Source organism: Scyliorhinus torazame, chromosome 28, assembly GCF_047496885.1.
Source record: "Scyliorhinus torazame isolate Kashiwa2021f chromosome 28, sScyTor2.1, whole genome shotgun sequence".
NCBI lineage: Eukaryota > Metazoa > Chordata > Chondrichthyes > Carcharhiniformes > Scyliorhinidae > Scyliorhinus > Scyliorhinus torazame.
In genome coordinates, this window is record NC_092734.1 from 27,799,758 (window position 1) to 27,820,779 (window position 21,022).

The 21,022-nt window shown below is 52.2% G+C and overlaps 1 protein-coding gene across 4 annotated transcripts in view; it reads left to right on the top strand.

The window, feature by feature from the left end:
* Positions 1-21,022, top strand: part of ptpn20 (protein tyrosine phosphatase non-receptor type 20) — a 402,784-nt gene that overhangs the window by 62,997 nt on the left and 318,765 nt on the right. For all 4 annotated transcript variants that reach the window (XM_072491743.1, XM_072491746.1, XM_072491744.1 and 1 more), the window contains one exon: positions 876-1,036. In XM_072491743.1, the coding sequence (XP_072347844.1) occupies positions 876-1,036 (161 nt within the window). The remainder of the gene's footprint in view (positions 1-875; positions 1,037-21,022) is intronic.

A 21,022-nucleotide genomic window follows, 5' to 3' on the forward strand; every position in this document is an offset into this window, starting at 1 on the left:
CAGGTGGATTGGCCGTGGTAAATTGTCCCTGAGTGCCCAAGGGTGGGTAGTTTAGGTGGGGTTACTGGGATAGGGTGGGGCCTAGGTGGGGTGTTCTTTCAGAAGGTTGGTGCAGACTCGATGGGCCGAATGGCCTCCTTCTGCCCTGTAGGGATGCTATGATTCTGTGGGTCGAACTGCTGGAGAGGAGTAGGCACCTGCTGGAGATGGCAACCTGGACTGGGCTTCCTGCTGGAGTGTCATCGTTTGACATCTTTCACAGTCAAACAATCTTTTTTCTCCCGTCGCCCATATAATTATTTAACAAAATTGCTCGGTGTGGTGCTTACGTTTGCTCCATCAGGACCAATCATCTCCTTTTTTTAAAATGAATTTAGGGGATCCAATTCATTTTTTCCAATTAAGGGGCAATTTAGCGCGGCCAATCCACCTACCCTTGCACATCTTTTGGATTGTGGGGGCGAAACCCACGCAAACACGGGGAAAACGTGCAAACTCCACAGGGACAGTGACCCAGAGCCGGGATCGAACCTGGGACCTCGGCGCCGTGAGGCAGCAAGGCTAACCCACTGTGCCACCGTGCTGCCCCCTTAGTTGCAGAGATGTGAATGATTAAACCCTCCCTGCTAAAAAAAAATAAGAATGAACACTCAGAGCAAACGGAAAGATCCCAGCTGGAAAATTGGAATAAAATTATTTTTATAATGAGCCCCATTGACTTCAAAGTTTAGTTCTGCCAGCCTATCTAAACTGAGTGTCCCTGTGTACGGAGAGATCTTTCTGGTGGTGCAGCCTCAGTATCTGATTGACAAGGTTGCGTGACTTCGTTTAAAGAAATCTCATTGCTGTTTTTGTTTTTTGCACATGCTTTGCAGGAACTCCCTTCAGTTACATTATCTGCCCATGGTCAGTGCTCCTGTCAGCAAGTGGTGGCTTGTCCTTTAGAAGCAATGTCGCGGGTGGCGACATTTACACCTTCACGGCACCAGAAATGCTGCAGGGGAGAGGCTCGAGCTCCCAGCTTGGGATAGAAAAGGTAAGTGGAAATCCTTTAATTGATTACTTTAGCGAACGGAGCTTCGTCAAACTCTCAACGCACAGTGGCAGCCGCCTGTACCATCTACAGGACGCACTTGCCGCAACTCACCACGGTTACCACTGGTTATCTTCACTGGAGCCAGATGTTGAGGTAAATTGTTGGTGTGTGTGTGTGTGTGTGTGGGGGGGGGGGGGGGGAGGTGAGATGGATCATTTTGTGGGGGACCTTTTGGTTTGAGAGGGGCAAGTGCTGGGGTTCACAGGCCAGCAGGAGTGGAAACCCCGGGATGGGCAGGGAGGCAGACAGGCCTGGTGTGGGGGCGGGGTCACCAATGGACCCAGGGCACCCTTAGCCACCAATTGCCTGAGGAATGAGGCCTGGCAGGCTTCCAACTGGGCTCTGCTACTGCCCACAGCGGAAATAATTGAGAGGGAGCTGTGTGTGTGTGGGGGGGGGGGGGGGGGGGGGGGGGGTGTCAGGAGACGATTAAGCGGCCATTAAGCATTAAGCATAAAATTGTGCCCAGTGTTACTGAATACGGAGATGGTCAAACGTGAGGCCTGGAGAGCACCTTCTAGAACCATGACACCTTCTAGAACCATGACACCTTTGAGAACCATGACACCTTCGAGAACCGTGACACCTTCGAGAACCGTGACCAATTAATGTTGTAATTCCTGAAATTGATTGTACTTTCTTGAACTGTGGGGTGGGTTGTGGGGGGGTGGGGGTGGGAAGGAGGAGAGTGGTGGGGTGGGGGGGGGGGGGGAGGGAAGGGGGAGGGTTGTAGGTGGAATCCAATCCTATCAGCAAAGTGGTAACCGTTGACCAGGTTGCCAGACTTGGCTTAGTGGTCACAGTGGGTGAGAAGATTACAGGCTCAAATCCAACGCTGGAAAGTTGCACAGCGTAATCTCGGCTGGCACTTCCATGCGGTGCTGAGGGATTGTCGCAGGCGCCACGTTTAATCCAGGCCGCCCCCTCTCAGTTGGGCACATTGCACAATATTTATCCATCATTCGATTGGATTTGTTTATTGTCACGTGTACCGAGGTACAGTGAAAAGTATTTTTCTGCGAGCAGCTCAACAGATCATTAAGTACATGAGAAGAAAAGGGAATAAAAGAAAATAAATAATAGGGCAACACAACATATACAATGTAACTACATAAGCACTGGCATCGGATGAAGCATACAGGGTTTTTAAACCGGCATTTGTATATAAACTTGGGTGATCCAAAAGGTTTTGCCGCCAATTAAATATTTTGCGGTCATAGAGATTGCTAGCCAAAAAAAGAGCGCGCTCTATCACAGCCCTGCTCAGCCGCCCTCACTAAAAGAAAATTATTTCATTGGCTGCTGCACCTCTCCACATGATAGAATATCATGTCTGTTGTAACTGGCTGGTGGAATGTGATTGCTATGGTCAGCCAACAACTCCATTATTGCTGTATGCTAGAACATAGAACTTACAGTGCAGAAGGAGGCCATTCGGCCCATCGAGTCTGCACCGACCCACTTAAGCCCGTACTTCCACCCTATCCCCCTAACCCAATAACCCCTCCTCACCTTTTTTGGGACACTAAGGGCAATTTAGCATGGCCAATCCACCTAACCTACACCTCTTTGGACTGTGGGAGGAAACCGGAGCACCCCGGAGGAAACCCACACAGACACGGGGAGAACGTGCAGACTCCGCACAGACAGTGACCCAGCGGGGAATCGAACCTGGGACCCTGGCGCAATGAAGCTACAGTGCTATCCACTTGTGCTACCATGCTGCCCTGTGCTACCGTGTGACCACTAAGGTGGCTACATAGAAGGCGAGCATGATAAAGCGCGCTCTTTTTTTGGCTAGCAATCTCTATGACCGCAAAATATTTAATTGGCGGCAAAACCTTTTGGATCACCAAGAGTTTATATACAAATGCCGGTTTAAAAACGCTAACTTTCCTTCCTTATTTTTTCCTTTCATTTCAGAGGGGATGGGGGATCGCTGTTGGTATCTGAGATAAGGGGAGTGGATTATTGATTAGGATATAGACCGTCGATGGGCAACCGAGGCCAGTGATTGGCCGCATGAGTGACCTGGCCCCCCGGGCCCGGGCTGTAGGCCACCATTGCTGTAGACCCTTTGTCAGAACACAATTCTGGCCAGCTGGAATCGGTGCTCAGATGCTTGCCTGTGCCTGACCCGAAATTGACCTAGTAGGCCCAATGGAAAGCCCCAGGATTCTCCCATCTTATTTCACGACGTCTTTTATTTGTCCCATTTTCACAGCTTTTCACTGTTCCCTGTGACCCTTCATTGCCGCTGAAGTTTTCACGTTTTGTTTTGTACTTTGAACGTTTCTTTCTCCCCCCCCCCCCCCCCCCACCCCCCACCCCGCCCCCCATCTTACTGAGGTGACCGTGTCTGTCAATCGCCCAGCTTTGTGCTTTTTCAAATAGCAATTGGAAGGTCAGTGAACACATTAACTGCCTCTTGGAGACTGAGGGTCTTTTCAAGGACTCGTTTATTTTTCAGTTTCCATTCCACACTCGAAACGTCAAGCGATCTATTTGTCTTTTAGGCAGACTTGCTCCGTTTTGACAGCATTTTGTTTCAGAAAACCAACGATGACTATTTTCCTCTTTTGAATTGGAAAGAAAAGGAAATATGAAGGAAGGCTTGCCTTTATATAGCGCCATTCACGACTGCAGGGGTCCCAAAACATTTTACAGTCAATTAGGAAACGTGGAGGATAATTTGTACACAGCAAGATCCCACAAATAGACGTGACCAGATAATCTGCCTCAGCGATGTTGGCCGAGGGACAAATATTGGGACAGGAAACCTGGGAGAAGATAAATTCTTTGAAACGGATCGGTGGATCCCTCGAGACAATCTCTCCTCGTGAGTCATTCCCGCCATCCCAGGAATCAGCCTGGTAAACCTTCGCTGCACTCCCTCCATAGCAAGAACATCCTTCCTCAGATAAGGACACCAAAACTGCCCACAATACTCCAGGAGTGGCCTCACCGAGGCCCTGTATAATTGCAGCAAGACACCCCTGCTCCAGTGCTCCAATCCGCTCGCTATGAAGGCCAACATACCATTTGCCTTCTTTACCCGCCTGCTGTACCTGCATGCTTACCTTCAGCGACTGGTGTACGAGGACAGCCAGGTCTCGTTGCACATTCCCCTGTGAGGGCGTTGGTTTAATGCTTCATCCAAAAGACAGTGCAGCGCTCCTTCAGTATTTGCACTGGGGTGTTAGTCAAGATGTTGTCCTCAAGGGTCTGGACTGGCATGTGATAGTTCTGAGTGTATTAATCTATGCTCTGTAAAGGTGCATCTGATCAGAGAGTTCTAGCTATTAACATTAAATAATTCATGTCTATTACATTCAAGGTAGTTCTGTAATAACCTGAACCATTTTGTTGCTTTGCTGTTCTGCTCTGATCGACAGTGCGGGGCAGGTTTTGCCATAGGCAGAAATACCAGTCCCGTATGCAGTCGCCATAAAACTACAATGGCTAGGCCAGAGGCTTGGAGTTTTGCTGTGAGTAACTCACCTCTTGACTCTTCAAAGTCTGGCCACCATCTACTGGGTACAAGTCAGCAGTGTGATTGAGTACTCTTCACTTACCTGGATGAGTGGAGCTCCAACAACACTCAAGAAGCTCAACACCATCCGGGACAAAGCAGCCCACTCGATGGACATACTGTCAACCACCTTAAACATTCACTGCCCCCACTACTGGTGCATACTGACAGCAGTGAGAACAACTGCAAGATGCAGTGGCTATAGCAACTCACTAAGGCTCCTTTGACAGCACCTTCCAAACTCATGATCTCTACCACCTAGATGGACAAGGACAGCAGATGCTTGGTGTAGCGCACAAAGACTCTGTGAGATGAATAGAGTGAAGTCGATGAGGCTTTATTAAGCGTGTCTGTTCCCCCGCAGCTCGATAGTAAACTGGCCTGTGGGGGAAGACTCCGTCTTCTTATACTCCGCCTTCAGGGCGGAGCTTGAGGTCAACGGCCAACCAGGACCCGGGATCTGTCAGCCAATGACATTAGGGCTTCCAGTCCCACATGACCCCCAATACATACTACCACACTTGGGAACTCCACTACCTGCAAGCACCTTTCCAAGTCACACACCATCCTGATTTGGAAATATATCAACCGTTCTTTCACTGTCACCAGGTCAAAACTCCCTCCCTAACAGCGGCAACACCGCATGGACTGCAGCGGTTCATGAAGGCAGCTCACCTCCACCTTCTCGGGGGAAATTAGAGATGCTGACCTTGCCAGCAATACTCACATCCCATGAAAGAATTTAAAAACAACACTGTTCTCCAAGACTGGGAATGATCCAGTTTCGGGGAGCCGTATTGCTGACTTGTACAAACATCAGCTTCAGAAATCCACTTCACTCTGCCCAAACAAAATGGCGGCTGTCCAGTCAGATAGATTGCTGGCACAGTGCTGCCACCTGTGGAGGTTCAGGATAAGGTCACCTTTTTCCTGCATCCGTTACATCTTTCGGGGGAAACAAGTTGCTCAAAGTTGGGCCTTCATTTTTCGAGCACTAATTAAGGTTTTGCTTGCTCAAGCATACCTCAGCCAAGTAAATGCTCACAAATTAGCACCAGGCCTGAAATTCTGAAACCAGTTCAACACCAAGTGGAAGTTAGAGTCAGCCAGTGGCCTGCTGCAGAGTCCGGCTTATCATTATATTTCCGGTAGACAAAGGGCTAATTCTGATTAATCGGCACCTGGTAAATCTCAAAATAAACATGTTTGATTGAGCAGGATTAAAAGATGGTAATAAATCAGGAATTATCACAAATCTGAGGTAGAATAATCCCTTCCTGTGGCAGACCTGACCAATTGGGTGTGACCAATTGTAAAGTGCCGCAGTGACGTGAAATAAAAGTGATTGTGGCGATTGAATTCCAGGCACGTTTTTAAAGAAGCATTTGATTGTAGTCCAAAAGCAGGAACTTCCAGTTTGATAAGATTTGAGTTGCCGAGGCTTCATTCTTGTCGGCCCTGTCTCCAACCCACACCCCAGACAAAGGTGGTGGGCGGGATTCTTCGTTTTCCCAACGCCGGTTTCGCAATCGGCGATCGGGCGAGAGAATCCATTTTTGCGACCGAATCTGGGGCGGCGCCTGTTTTACGCAGGATGCGCACGCTCCACCGCCTCCATGCGGGAACCTGGCGTGGCGGCTGCGGACTGTGGCGGGGAGCGGGGGGGGGGGGTTCGACGAGGGCTGGGAGGCCTGGTGGGGGGTGGCCAGGGGGTGTCCGGGGGGGCACTATATGGCAGGTTGGGTCTCAATGTTGATATTGGGCTTGATCACTAACTATGACCCTTGAATAAGATTAAATACATTTCATAAGCACCGAATATTTCAAAACGTGATATAGAAAATGCTTAATCATTGATTTATTAGTAGAACTGTCATCAATTTCAAGTGATAAAAATAAAATAAATATTTACACTTTGTACGCAGCGGGAGTGCACGGCTCTCACAGTCAATGTTGTGAGCAATCAGCACGCACCTCACTTCACTCGCCCTCGCTTTACGTGCAAATCACTTCAGTCATTCCGGTAGGAAAAAAAACGGCACAGCCAGAAACCAGTGGAATGTGGCAACCCTGCACGTGGGCAACGGTCATCAAAGTGTCGTGTGGGGCCGCACTCAGAACCCAGATGGATTGCCGCTAGCCCATCATTGATTTACAAGCTGGCAGTCAACGTGATTGGCCACATTGTGAACACACCTTCCATGTCCATGAAGTCCCAGGTGGGTCTTGAACCCTGGGCTGTTGGCTCAAAGTTCGGGACACGACCACTGCACCGCAAGGCTTCCTATCGTAACTTTCCTTTTTAAGTTTGATCTTAGCCCAATGGCAAGGTCATTTTTATTATACAAAAAAAGGTATGGGGCGAAATTCTCCCGAAAACGGCGCGATGTCCGCCGACTGGCGCCCAAAACGGCACCAATCAGACGGGCATCGCGCCGCCCCAAAAGGTGCGGAATGCTCCGCATCTTTGGGGGCCAAGCCCCAACATTGAGGGGCTAGGCCGACGCCGGAGGAATTTCCGCCCGCCAGGTGGCGGAAACGGCCTTTGTTGCCCCGCCAGCTGGCGCGGAAATGACATCCCCGGGCGGCGCATGCGCGGGAGCGTCAGCGGCCGCTGACAGTTTCCCACGCATGCGCAGTGGAGGGAGTCTCTTCCGCCTCCGCCATGGTGGAGACCGTGGCGGAGGCGGAAGGGAAAGAGTGCCCCCACGGCACAGGCCCGCCCGCGGATCGGTGGGCCCCGATCGCGGGCCAGGCCACCGTGGGGGCACCCCCGGGGCCAGATCGCCCCGCGCCCCCCTCAGGACCCCGGAGCCCGCCCACGCCGCCTTGTCCCGCCGTTATGGTAGGTGGTTTAATCCACGCCGGCGGGACAGGCAATTTATCGGCGGGACTTCGGCCCATGCGGGCCGGAGAATCGAGCGGGGGGGGGCCCGCCAACCAGCGCGGCCCGATTCCCGCCCCCGCCGAATATCCGGTGCCGGAGACTTCGGCAACCGGCGGGGGCGGGATTCATGGCAGCCCCCGGCGATTCTCCAACCCGGCGGGGGGTCGGAGAATGACGCCCCTGATATCCATGTTCTTTTTTGTAATAAGTAGCTTGCTGGGTCACTGCATAGAGTGTCGCATAGCAGCGATATATTGGTCATGATTGATGGCTATGATATTCCTACGTCATGTGGGAGTCGAATCCTCTGTAGGCCAGACCAGATTGGGCTGGCAGATTCCCTTTCCTTGAAGGACATTAATGCCATTTTGACAATCCAGCATCTTTCGTGTTTGTATTCTTCCAGAACCTGCCCGGAAATGATCGGGTTAATTAAATTCAATTAAGCACGGCACACGGCATGAGAGCTGAACCCACAACCGGCTGGTGTAACTGCTCTAGAGCGCTTTAATCTATGTTCACACGGCCAACTGGTCAATGTTCTTTGTCATTTCCCCTCCTGTAGATGAAACTGCCCCAGATCTTGTGAAACACGAGAAAGCATTGGTTAATAAAATGCTGTCGTTCCACTCCTTCCGTCGCAACTTTAAGATATCCCGAGGCACTTCACAGAGGCACGATGAAACAAACTTTCGATTAAGTACCGTTTACTCTCAAATGAATCTTCCTCACATTTGAAGAGACGCTGCTGATTAAAGGCTGCGTGATCGCAGGTGACCGAGCAAACCTCTACGATATTCGTCCGTCCCAATGGATAGATATCCCAGTTCCTTTTTAAAGAATTGAATCGACGCAGCTCCATCTGCCTTTGCTTGTTTTGAAGCGTAGAGAGCGCACGGATTTTAATGGCAATATGCATTATTGGCAATTCCTTCTTTGGGGTGGAAAGTTGCACTCGTCTGGTAAGGAGGGAGGTCGCCAATGGCAACAAATAAATGTAAGGCTACCTACTATGCGGCAAGCCCCTTCGTACCACTGGAATTGCGTGTAAATCGAAGAGTTGCACCCAGACTAATGAGCTGGCATAATGGACCAGGAGAGCTGAAATGAATGCACCTTGCTTATAAAGTAGCTCTCATTATAACGGAGGATTTGGCAGCCTCCCAGGCACCTTTCGATAATGAGGGCTTACTACATCTGCTAATGTTCAGTGTATCAGATTGTCCCGGCCTGGATTGTATGCCGGAACGAATGACAAAATGGGTTATGAAAGAAAGGGGCACATTGCACTGTGGTGAAATGAAAATTGCCCATTTTAATCAGAGGTCTGCTCCAGACAGAATCCACAACCAGATAATGTTTGGATTTAGCTGAATTTATGTACGCTAATTAAATCCAAGAGTTAATGAATGCTGATTAACGGGGCTCTTTCCCCTTCACTTTAAAGCTATGAGGACTGTTCAGCCTTTGTTTCGAACATGCTTTGCACTGTAATCCCCATATTAATTTGCATATTGTTCCATACACCTTGACAATAGGGACAATTACCTCAGATTGCATTCACATTTCTTAACCATTGATTAATAGGGCTTTTAAATATGGATTTAGGATGGGACTGTATTACAATCGGCAGTCCTCAACATCTGATCCCGCCATACCCTCTTGTTATGGAGGTGTTGACCCTCCGATGCTGCCAATCCCTTCAACACCTCCCCCATGGTCAATCCAAGATGGAGAATGAGGCCACATTCTACAGACAAAACACAGCACTATCTTTACGATAGTGACATTTAAGGGGTATCCGACAAATACATGAATAGGATGGGAATAGAGGAGACTTCCGTTTGCGGCTATGCAGAGCTAAGTCGCACGTTCGGCTGCTCCCGCTTGGAACAAACTTTTGGGCAATTTTCAGGGCCCCCAACGGCATTTTTTCGACATTTCCCGGTGTGGGAAGAAGACTGCAACATTCCCCCGACAGTGTATGGCTTGGACCAGGAGCGGGACGACTAAAAATGTGGTGGTGAACCCAAAGAAAGTGCGAGGGAAGAAAAGCAAGATGGCGGCGGGCGGGGACCAGGCAACGTGGATGCAGTGGGCGCAGGAGCAGCAGGAGGTTATCCAGCGCTGCTTCAGGGAGCTCAGAGCGGACCTGCTGGAGCCAATGAAGGCTTCTATTGATAAGCTGCTGGAGACCCAGACGGCCCAGGGGGTGGCAATCCGCGAGGTCCGACAAAAGAACTCAGATAACGAGGACGAGATCTTGGGCCTAGCGGTAAAGGTGGAGGTGCACGAGGCGCTCCACAAAAAATCGGTCGAGGCGAAGAATCTGCGGATCCTGGGCCTCCCGGAGGGGCTGGAGGGGTCAGACGGGGGGGCCTATGTGGTCACCATGTTAAACGCGCTGATGGGAGCGGGGTCCTTCCAGGGCCCCTGGAGCTGGAAGGGGCCCATAGAGTGTTGGCGAGGAGGACCAAGGCTAACGAGCCTCCGCGGGCGGTGCTGGCGCGGTTTCATCGGTTCGCTGATCGGGAGTGCGTGCTCAGGTGGGCCAAGAAAGAGAGGAGAATCAGGTGGGAGAACGCGGAGGTTCAAATATATCAGGACTGGAGCACGGAGGTGACGAAGAAGAGGGCCGGGTATAACCGGGCGAAGGCGGTGCTGCACAGGAAGGGGGTGAAGTTTGGCATGCTGCAGCCAGTGCGACTGTGGGTCACCTACAAGGATCGGCACCATTATTTTGAGTCTCCGGAGGAGGCGTGGGCATTTGTTCAGGCCGAGAAGCTGGACACAAACTGAGGGTCGGGATGGGGGTCAGGCATGTGGATGGACGGGGATTGTTGTTGTGTTACATTTTGAGGGGCGGTTCTTTGTTCTTGTTTCATTTTGATTCGGTGTGGGTGGTTAGGGTGGGTTGGGCACTGTTTTGGTTGGGTCTGTCGGGTGGGCTCTTGGAGGGGGGCAAGTAAACGGAGTAGGGGGTGGATGGCCGGTAGGGGGGGAATAGGGCCCCGCGGGGAAGGGTGAGGCCCGAGTCGGGGGTGAGGGGACTGGGCCTGTAAAAGGAGTGTCGACAGAGGTGGCGGGGCCGGGCAGGTGGAAAGCGCGGGCTTTTTCCCGCGCTGAAGGCTGGAGGGGGCGGGGCCAGGGTGGGGAAGCGCGGATTTTTTCCCGCGCTTGGGCTGGAAGGGGGAGGCAGAGAGCCTGCTGGTGGGAAATGGAATGGAAGGGGAGGGGAAGTCCCACAATGGGAGGAGTCGAAGGAGAGGCGGGAGTGGCCGGGGTCAACAGGAGTCAGCTGACTTGCGGGAGTGCAATGGGGGGAGCAAAGCAGCCTTTGGGGTCCTAGTTGGGGGTGGGGTGGGGGGGTGGGTGGGGAAGGAACCGGGTTGCTGCTGGTATGGTCAAGGGGGAGCTGGAGCGAGTAGAGGGGGTTGGGATGGGGGTCTGCCGCCGTGGGGAACTGGCCGGGCGTGGGATGCGGCACGTGGCTGGCCGAGGAGGGGTTATGGCTAGTCGGCAGGGGAGGGGGGCGGGTAGCCCCCTGATCCGGCTGATAACCTGGAACGTAAGGGGACTGAACGGGCTGGTTAAGTGGGCCCGGGTGTTCGCGCACCTGAAGGGGCTGAAGGCGGATGTGGTCATGCTCCAGGAGACACACCTGAAGGTGGCAGACCAGGTAAGATTGAGGAAGGGGTGGATAGGTCAGGTGTTTCATTTGGGGCTGGATGCCAAAAATCAGGGGGTGATGATCTTGGTGGGAAAGAGGGTGTCGTTCGAGGCGTCGAGCATTGTGACAGACAATGGCGGCAGGTACGTAATGGTAAGTGGTAAGCCGCAAGGGGAGAGGGTGGTGCTGGTCAATGTGTACGCCCCGAACTGGGATGATGTGGGTTTTATGTGGCGCATGTTGGGTCGGATCCCGGACTTCGAAGTGGGGGGCCTGATAATGGGGGAGACTTTAACACGGTGTTGGATCCGGCACTGGATTGCTCCAGGTCTAGGACGGGTAGGAGGCCGGCGGCGGCTAAAGTGCTGAGGGGGTTTATGGACCAGATGGGAGGGGTGGACCCTTGAAGATTTGCAAGGCCGGGGGTTAGGGAATTTTCCTTCTTATTGCATGTTCATAAGGCCTATTCCCGGATCAACTTTTTTGTTATGAGCAGGGTGCTGATAGCAAGAGTAGAGGATACCGAGTACTCGGCGATAGCCATTTCGGACCACGCCCGGCATTGGGTAGACCTAGAGCTGGGGGAGGAGAGAGACCAGCGCCCGTTGTGGCGCTTGGAGGTGGGGCTGTTGGCCGGCGAGGAGGTGAGCGAGCGGGTCCGAGGAAGCATAGAGAGATACCTGGAGGCCAACGATAACGGGGAGGTCCGAGTGGGGATGGTCTGGGAGGCGCTGAAGGCTGTGGTTAGGGGAGAGCTGATCTCCATTAGGGCCCACAAGGAGAGGAGAGGGCAGAGGGAGAGGGAGAGGCTGGTGGGGGAGTTGGTGAGGGTAGACAGGAGGTACGCGAAGGTGCCGGAGGAGGGACTGTTGAGGGAGAGGCGTAGCCTCCAGGCCGAATTCGACCTGTTGACCACCAAGAAGGTGGAGGTGCAGTGGAGGAAGGCCCAGGGGGCGATTTATGAGTATGGGGAAAAGGCAAGCCGGATGCTGGCGCATCAGCTTCGGAAGCGGGATGCAGCTAGGGAGATCGGGGGAGTTGAGGATAGGGGAGGGAGTGTGTTGCAGAGTGGGGTTCGCATCAATGGGGTCTTCAGGGACTTTTATGAGGAACTGTATTGGTCTGAGCCCCCACTGGAGGAGGGAGGGATGGGCCGCTTTCTGGACCAGTTGAGGTTCCCGAATGTGGAGGAGGGACTGGTGGCAGGATTAGAGGCCTCGATTGGGCTGGAGGAGCTGGCCATAGGGATAGGGAGCATGCAGGCGGGGAAGGCACTGGAGACGGACGGTTTCCTGGTCGAATTCTACAAAAAAATATGTGGACCTGTTGTGGCCCGTTGCTGGTTAGGACCTTCAATGAGGCAAGGGAGGGGGGGGTGCTTTGTCCCCGACGATGTCCCAGGCACAGATCTCCTTGATCCTGAAGCGGGACAAGGATCCCCTGCAGTGTGGGTCTTAGAGGCCGATATTGTTGTTAAACCTAGATGCCATGGTGCTGGCGAAGGTCTTAGCCATGAGAATTGAGGATTGGGTGCCGCAGGTCGCAGGTTATCCACGAAGACCAGACGGGGTTCGTGAAGGGGAGGCAGTTGAACGCGAATGTGCGGAGGCTCCTGAACGTTATTATGATGCCGGCGAGGTAGGGGGAGGTGGAGATAGTGGTGGCGATGGACGCTGAGAAGGCCTTCGATAGGGTAGAGTGGGGGTACTTGTGGGAGGTGCTGAAGAGGTTCGGGTTTGAGGAGGGGTTCGTCAGGTGGGTTAGGTTGTTGTATGAGGTCCCGATGGCGAGTCTGGCCACGAACAAGAGGAGGTCTGAGTACTTTCGGTTGCATCGAGGGACGAGGCAGGGGTGTCCCCTGTCCCCCCTGCTCTTCGCGCTGGCAATTGAACCCCTGGCTATGGCACAGAGGGAGCCGAGGAACTGGAGGGGGGTTGGTGCGGGGTGGGGAGGAGCATAGGGTGTCGCTCTATGCGGAAGACTTGCTGCTGTATGTGGCGGACCCGGTGGGGGGAATGCCGGAGGTAATGAGGATCCTCAGGGAGTTTGGGGATTTCTCAGGGTACAAGCTCAACATGGGGAAGAGCGAGTTGTTCGTGGTTCACCCAGGGGACCAGGAGAGGGGGATTGGCGAGCTCCCACTAAAAAGGGCGGAGAGGAGCTTCAGGTATTTGGGGGTCCAGTTGGCCAGGAGCTGGGGGGGCCCTGCACAGAGTTAATTTCACGAGGCTGGTGGAGCAAATGGAGGAGGAGTTTAAGAGGTTGGACGCGTTGCCGCTGTCCCTGGCGGGTAGGGTGCAGTCAGTCAAGATGACGGTGCTCCCAAGGTTTTTGTTCCTGTTCCAGTGCCTCCTCATTCTTATCCCAAAGGCCTTCTTTAGGCGGGTCAACAGGAGCATAATGGCGTTTGTGTGGGCGCGAGGGACTCCGAGGATGAGAAGGGTGTTCCTGGAGCGGAGTAGGGAGGGGGGTGGGGTGGGGCTGGCGCTGCCCAACCTCTGTGGGAACTACTGGGCCGCCAATGCGCCGATGCTGCGCAAGTGGGTGATAGAGGGGGAGGGGCCTGCATGGATGAGGCTGGAGACGGCGTCCGGTGTGGGTACGAGTCTGGAGGCGCTGCCGCTCCCTCCAATGAGGTATACCACGTGCCCGGTGATGGCGGCTACCCTCAAAGTCTGGGGGCAATGGAGGCGGCACGGGGGGAAGTGGGGGCCTCGGTGTGGACCCCGATACAGGGGAACTACCGGTTTGTCCCAGGGAGAATAGATGGAGGGTTTTCGGGGTGGCACAGGGCAGGGATAAGAAGGTTGGGGGACCTGTATGTGGATGGGAAGTTCGCGAGCCTGGGTGAACTGGAGGAGAAGTATGGGCTCCACCCGGGGAACACCTTTAGGTATCTACAGGTAAGGGCGTTTGCCAGGTGGCAAGTGGTGGGATTCCCGCGGCTGCTGCCACACACAGTACAGAACAGGGTGCTCTCGGGGTGGGGGGGGGGGGGTTGGAGAGGGAAAGATCTCGGCAACATACCAGGTGTTGCAGGAGGAGGAGGCCTCGGTGGAGGAGCTGAAAGGTAAGTGGGAGGAGGAGTTGGGGGAGGAGATCGAGGAGGGGATGTGGGCAGATGCCCTTGGGAGGGTGAACTTTTCCTCTTTGTGCGTGAGGCTCAGCCTCATACACACATGACCGGGACAAGGATGAGGCAGTTTTTTTGGGGTGAGGACAGGTGTGTTAGGTGCTCAGGGAGCCCAGCAAATCACACCCATATGTTCTGGGCATGCCGAGCGCTGGAGGAATTTTGGAAGGGCGTAGCAAGGACTGTGTCGCGGGTGGTAGGATCCAGGGTCAAATCGGGCTGGGGGCTCGCAATATTTGGGGTGGCAGAGGAGCCGGGAGTGCAGGAGGCGAAAGAGGCCGGTATTCTGGCCTTTGTGTCCCTGGTAGCCCGGCGAAGGATTCTTCTTCAGTGGAAGGATGCGAGGCCCCCAAGCGTGGAATCCTGGGTCAACGATATGGCGGGGTTCATTAAATTGGAGAGGGTGAAATTTGCCTTAAGGGGATCGGTGCAAGGGTTTTTCAGGCGGTGGCAACCGTTCTTGGACTTCCTGGCAGAACGGTAGACAATGGTAAGCAGCAGCAACCGGGGGGAGGGGGGGGGGGTTCTATTTTACTTTTGTTTGTCTACACTGGGGGATCTGAGGGGGTGTCTATATATGCTATGTTTGCTATGTGTTAATTCGGGGTGTTAACTTATTATTTCTGTATAGGGGGAGGGGGGCACAGGGTTGTTTTGTTTTGTATTTAATTCTATTGGGTTCCTTTTACATTTTGTTGTTGATATTTTGTGAAAACTTGAATAAAAATTATTTTTTAATAAAAAAAAGGATGGGAATAGAGGGCTACGGACCCAGGAAGTGTAGAAGATTTCAGTTCAGATGGGTAGTAGCATGGCTGGCGCAGGCTTGGAGGGCCGAAGGGCCTGCTCCTGTGCTGTACTTTCCTTTGTTCTTTGTTCTGTCCTCACACAGCGTCTCTCGCCCGCGCTTTCCAAAAACAGCCACTGGATAGCAATCGTACGTGACAAATCGTGATGACGTTGTTGCATTCTGTAGCTCAGTGGTCCCGAAGCTGAGTGTAGCATTTCCCGCTCTGCAAGTAGCTCATTCTTGGCTTCAAAGGTGGTGTCAGCTTCGCGTTGTTTGGATCCAAACCATTGGGAAACGGAGAAGAATGGTGGATTTGCAGCTCACCCAGTTTTAGTGTAAAAACCAGCATTCCAGTTTCCCATCAGCTAGGTCCCAATGACCCCCTTTATTTCTGTCCCACACCAGAAGGTGTATTTGCACCCCTCATGTTTTGCTGTGACTTTAATTTTGCCCCATCTACAAGGGTGGCACTTCAGATTGCAGACTACTCGCCTTCTGCACCGAGCGAGGAATTGGGAAAACTGCCCCACCCCACCCCACTCAATGGCTTAAAACAGATCTTCCTGCCAGACACGCCCAATCGAATAACCATCTTGATGGATTGAAGGCAGTTGTTGAAAATCTCTGCCAGCCTTAAATGCGATGCGGGCACAATCCACAGCGCCGCCATCCAGGGGATTGGCTGGAGTGAGCCGGATCCCCTGCCGCGGTGCAGGAGCAATGATCGATGTGCCCACCTGCCTCACATTGTTCTGCCCGACTCTTGCTGCCCTGGGCCGCAAGGTGAAAATGTCACTCACCTACGGTAGCACGCCCACCGCCATACAGCCGAAACACGCACAAGGTTTGGTTGACCAGGGGAGGAGATTTCCTTCACGACAGACGATCGCAAGGACTATTTGGTAGCACAGAGGTTAGCACTGTTGCTTCACAGCACCAGGGTCCCGGGTTCGATTCCTGGCTTGGGTCACCGTTCGTACGGAGTCTGCACATTCTCCCCGTGTCTGCGTGGACTTACTCCGGGTGCTCCGGTTTCCTCCCACAAGTCCCGAAAGATGTGCTGTTAGATGAATTAGACGTTCTCAATTCTCCTTCAGTGTACCCGAACAGGCGCCGGAGTGTGGCGACGAGGGGATTTTCACACTAACTTCATTGCAGTGTTAATGTAAGCCTACTTGTGACACTAATGAAGATTATTATATTATTATTATAGCTTCACTTGAAGATGGGTTGTGATGTGGGCAGCACAACAAGAAAGGGTGCTGGAAACAGAAGGAATCATTTGGTTTTTAAAATTAATTTTGAGTTCCCAATTTTTATTTTCCCCAATTAAGGGGCAATTTAGCGTGGCCAATCCACCTATCCTGCACACCTCTGGGTTGTGGGGGTGAGTCCCACGCAGACACGGGGGGGGGGGAATGTGCAAACTCCACACGGACAGTGACTCGGGGCCGGGATCGATCTTGGAGACCTTGGCTCCGTGAGTGCTAACCACTCCGCCGCCCAAACATACTCAATAATAACCGCCGCGAGACAAAAAAACAAATGTGGGGCGGGGTGGGGCAAGGGGCGGGGTCAATATGATTGACCTTTCCATGCTATACACTGATGTGATTCGGTTTCAGAGTTTAGGAAGGAGTGAAGGGACAGGCAGAAAATTTTCAGTAAGAAGGCAAATTGAAATAAAATTGAAAAGCTATTAAGGAGGCGGAGAAGATTACATGAGAATGGAATTGCAAATACATGAGCAATCAGTGCCAAATTATAAATAGTTTTACTCTGTGAACCAGCAACTGTGTTAACACCGATCATATCAAGTTTCACGTGCTATTCAGCAATTTTGTCCCCCAGTTTTTATTTTCTCTTTCCTACCCTCCTTTGAAACATGCCGGCTTCATACTGCTGTGGTCTGAATCTGTTCCACCATTCAACGAGCGTCCTTGAATTCCTTCAAGACAGAAGTAGACATTAACAGAATCACGAAAATGAAAATCGCTTATTGTCACAAGTAGGCTTCAAATGAAGTTACTGTGAAAAGCCCCTAGTCGCCACATTCCGGCGCCTGTTCAGGGAGGCTGGTACGGGAATCCCTACGGTGCAGAAGGAGGCCATTTGGCCCATCGAGCCTGCACCAACCCACCGAAAGAAGGTTGTTGAGGACAAGCAGGAATGTGGAGCTGAGGTTAAAATCATACCAGCGATGAACTTATTGAATAGCAGAGCAGGCTCGAGGGGCCGATTGGCCTACTGCTGCTCCTAACTTAGGCTATTAGACCATAAGATGTAGGCCATTCAGCCCATCGTGCCTGCCCTGCCATTCAAAGAGATCATGGCTGATTTGATGTGATAATCCTCAACCACTTTCCCACCTTACCCCCATAACCCCCGATCCCCTCACTGATTAAAATTCTGTCTATCTCAGCCTTGAACATACTTAACGACCCAGCCTCTACAGCTCTCTGTGGTAAAGAATTCCACAGATTCACTCCCCTATGAGAGAAGAAATTCCTCCTCATCTCTGTCTTAAATGGGCGACCCCCCTTACTCTGAGATGATGCCCTCTGGTCCTAGACTCTCCCACAAGGGGAAACAACCTCTCAGCATCGACCCTGTCAAGCCCCCTGAGAATCCGATATGTCTCAAGAAGGTCGGCTCTCATTCTTCTAAACTCCATGGGTACAGACCCAACCTACTTAACTTCTCCTCATAAGAAAATCCCTCCATACCCGGAATCAACCTAGTGAACCTTCTCTGGACTGCCTCCAATGCCAGTATGTCTTTCGCTAGATAAGGGAATCAAAACCGTTCCCACTATACCAGGTGGAGAAGTGTAGTGACCATTGTTGTGCAGGGGGGGGAGCTGCTGTCAATTTTCACCCAGGGGCAGCATGAGATAAATGACGGGAGGACGTTTTTGCCATGTAGGTCATAGGTCAAATGGTGGCTCGTGTCATGATATTCAGATAAACATATCATGGTGCAAACACACATACACACTGATGGGCAGATCAATGGACCAATCAACACACACGCAACATCACAGCCAATCACCCGTGAGAGCACACGCACTATTAAACGAGGAACACCACAGTTCCCGTTCATTCCAGCAGGAGACAGCTCAGGGCACAGAGCTCACAGCAAGCCCCTCAGACATTCACCATGTGCTGAGTGCCTCTCTAAGATAGTGTTAGGGCTGGGTCCGCAGGTTCACGGGTAAATTATGAACCACAGTCATAAGTTTACAGATGTTGTTATCAAGAGTAATAAAACAGAGTTGTACCATCTACAACCGTGTTGGTTCGTCTGTATAGCGGAACACCCAACACAACAGCTCGGACACTGAAAGAAGTCCCTCGCTCTTCTTAGAGATTGCCGCGCAAAATCTAACATCCAACTTGGTGGGGGTGGAGAGGGAACAGACATGTCTCACCATGTCTGATCTGAAAGGTGGTACCCTTGACAGTGCAGCACTCCTCCTCAACTTGCATTACACATATACACACACAGAATTACACACACGTATACGAATACACAGGCGCAAACATAGATACACACATTAAACACAGATTTATAATAGTTCCCCATATACCCAATTCCACAACCATCACTGCTGTCAAAGGGTATTCGCACCTGGCTTCTCATCTTGACCTGTGCAGCAGGAAGATTGTTAGATGTGTTAGTCCTGGATGCACCGAGTGTAGCCACGCACCTCAATCATGAAAGGTCCGTAAACAAGCATCGTGGAGCGTCTTTGACTGACGCAGGGTGAATTGTATTTAGTTTCCGACCTGCTCTGTCAGGTGGGGAAATTGACAAGGAGTCAGATACAGAAAGGGAAACAGAATTATCGGTCGCAAGCCGCCAAGATTACTTTGCATTTGTGTTTGACCCTGTGTGAAAGGTGACTGGTGCAAGATGGTTTTCGAGAGGGGGGGAGATGACGAACCCTCCTCAGCATCGCTGTCGAAAGTCATAGCTCTGGGGTGGGATTTCCCGTCCTGCCAGCCCTGTTTTCGGGCATGGTGCGCCCCAGCTAGCAGCGGGATCCTCCGTTCCGGCAGCCGGCCATTGTGGCCGTCACACTCCGTCGGGACACCCGCGGATGTGGGTGCGATGCCGGCGAAGCGGAGGATCCCGACGACGGAGAATCCCGCAGCATAGATTAATCATAGAATCCCCACAGTGTGGAAAGAGGCCATCCGGCCCATCACGTCTGCACCGACCCTCTGAAGGAGCAGCCTACCTAGGCCCTCCCTTTCCCTGTGACCCCATAACCCGCCTAACCTGCACATCTTTGGACCGTGGGAGGAAACCGGAGCACCCGGAGGAAACCCACAACTGTTAATTAAGCTACTATTAATTAAAAGTTGTCTCAGTCATTCCTTAGGTGAAAATCGGAACTATCTTCAAAGTGATTTCCAACGGGGGATATTTTCAGAAGACAGCCACGCAGTTGTCTCATAGTTTACAGTGGTGCTTGTTTGGTGTTGAGGGGGGAGAGGGGAGATAGAGAGAATGGAAAAGAGCATCCCATTCTTCAATTCTTACAGTAATTCTGTAGCCGCCTGTTCTTCCGTGACACGTACATCGAATTTTGCCCTTCGAAAAGACCATCACAATTCTAGTTCAGCTGGGACCAAGATTTGTCTTGCTGACCCTCTGACACCCATTGGTCCTGGCAGAGCGTCTCACATCAACCAATCAGAGAGAGAGACTGCGTTTGGAAAGGCCAGGGTGCCAGAGAGAGGCGAGGGCACCGAATGCCGAGTGTGAATAGCAGCTGACTAAAGCTTGCGGTCTCCCAGTGGTTCCCGGCTTCGAAATGTCAGACGCCCCTCAGCTGGTGCCGTGATTGGTATTCCGTTGCCTCGGCAACCACAGAGTTCAGTACATTAGAAAGGCTGCCGGAGCTAATAGGAGCGTCGGACTAGACTTTATCCAAATTAGGCGGATTGTGTGAAGGTGTCCACAATCTGTGGTGGCAAAACAAAAAAGGGAGCCTTGACTTGCTCATGTCAGCCGGATCTGAATTCCTGCAAAACAGCTTTCCTTGTCTCTCGCAGGCATGAAGGGAAAGACCATGAACCAGCCTCCCGGGTTATTCTTTACTGAATCATCGCCCTCAAACATTTCACCACAGCCCCTCGCAAAGTATAAAAAAATAGCCCAGGCCTCTTGCTGAGGTAATCCTTCTGAATAAATGATTTCCAAAGTAGTGTAAAAATGTAAAAATGGAGTTGCACAATGTGAAAGGCTGTGGGTGGGATTACCCCCCCCCCCCCCCCCCCCCGCCCCCCGCCCCCCCCCCCCCCCCCCCCCCCCCTCCCTCTTCCCCCACCACCGCGGCATGTTTTCCAGTGCCGAAGGTGGTTCACCATTAGCCGCCTCCGGTGGGACCGGAAGATCCCAACAGCGGGAAGAGCCGGATGAACCTTGTCCCACTGGATGGGAAATTTAAATCGCCAAGACAGACCTAAGATTACGGAAGACATATGAGGCTTGGCGACAGAGATCATTACAATCACTCCATTATTTGTTACAAAGAGAATACCGAAGCTGAGGATGCATTTAATTTCTTAAATCCGTCAGATTTCCAAAAGAATACTTTCCCAGTTTCCCAGTTTCTCTTGTAGATTTTTTAAAAATTCATTAGAGTACCCAACTCATTTTCTTTTTCAAATCGATTTAACGGGGCCAATCCACCTACCCTGCACATCTTTTGGGTTGTGGGATGTGACACCCGTGCAGACACGGGGAGGATGTGCAAACTCCACACGGACAGTGACCCGGGGCCAGGATCGAACCGGGGTCCTTGGCGGCGTGTGGCAGCAGTGCTAACCACTGCGCCGCCTCTCTCATGTAGACCTATGTGAAATTGCTGTAGACCATCCATGCTGGAATTGGGCATCGAGTT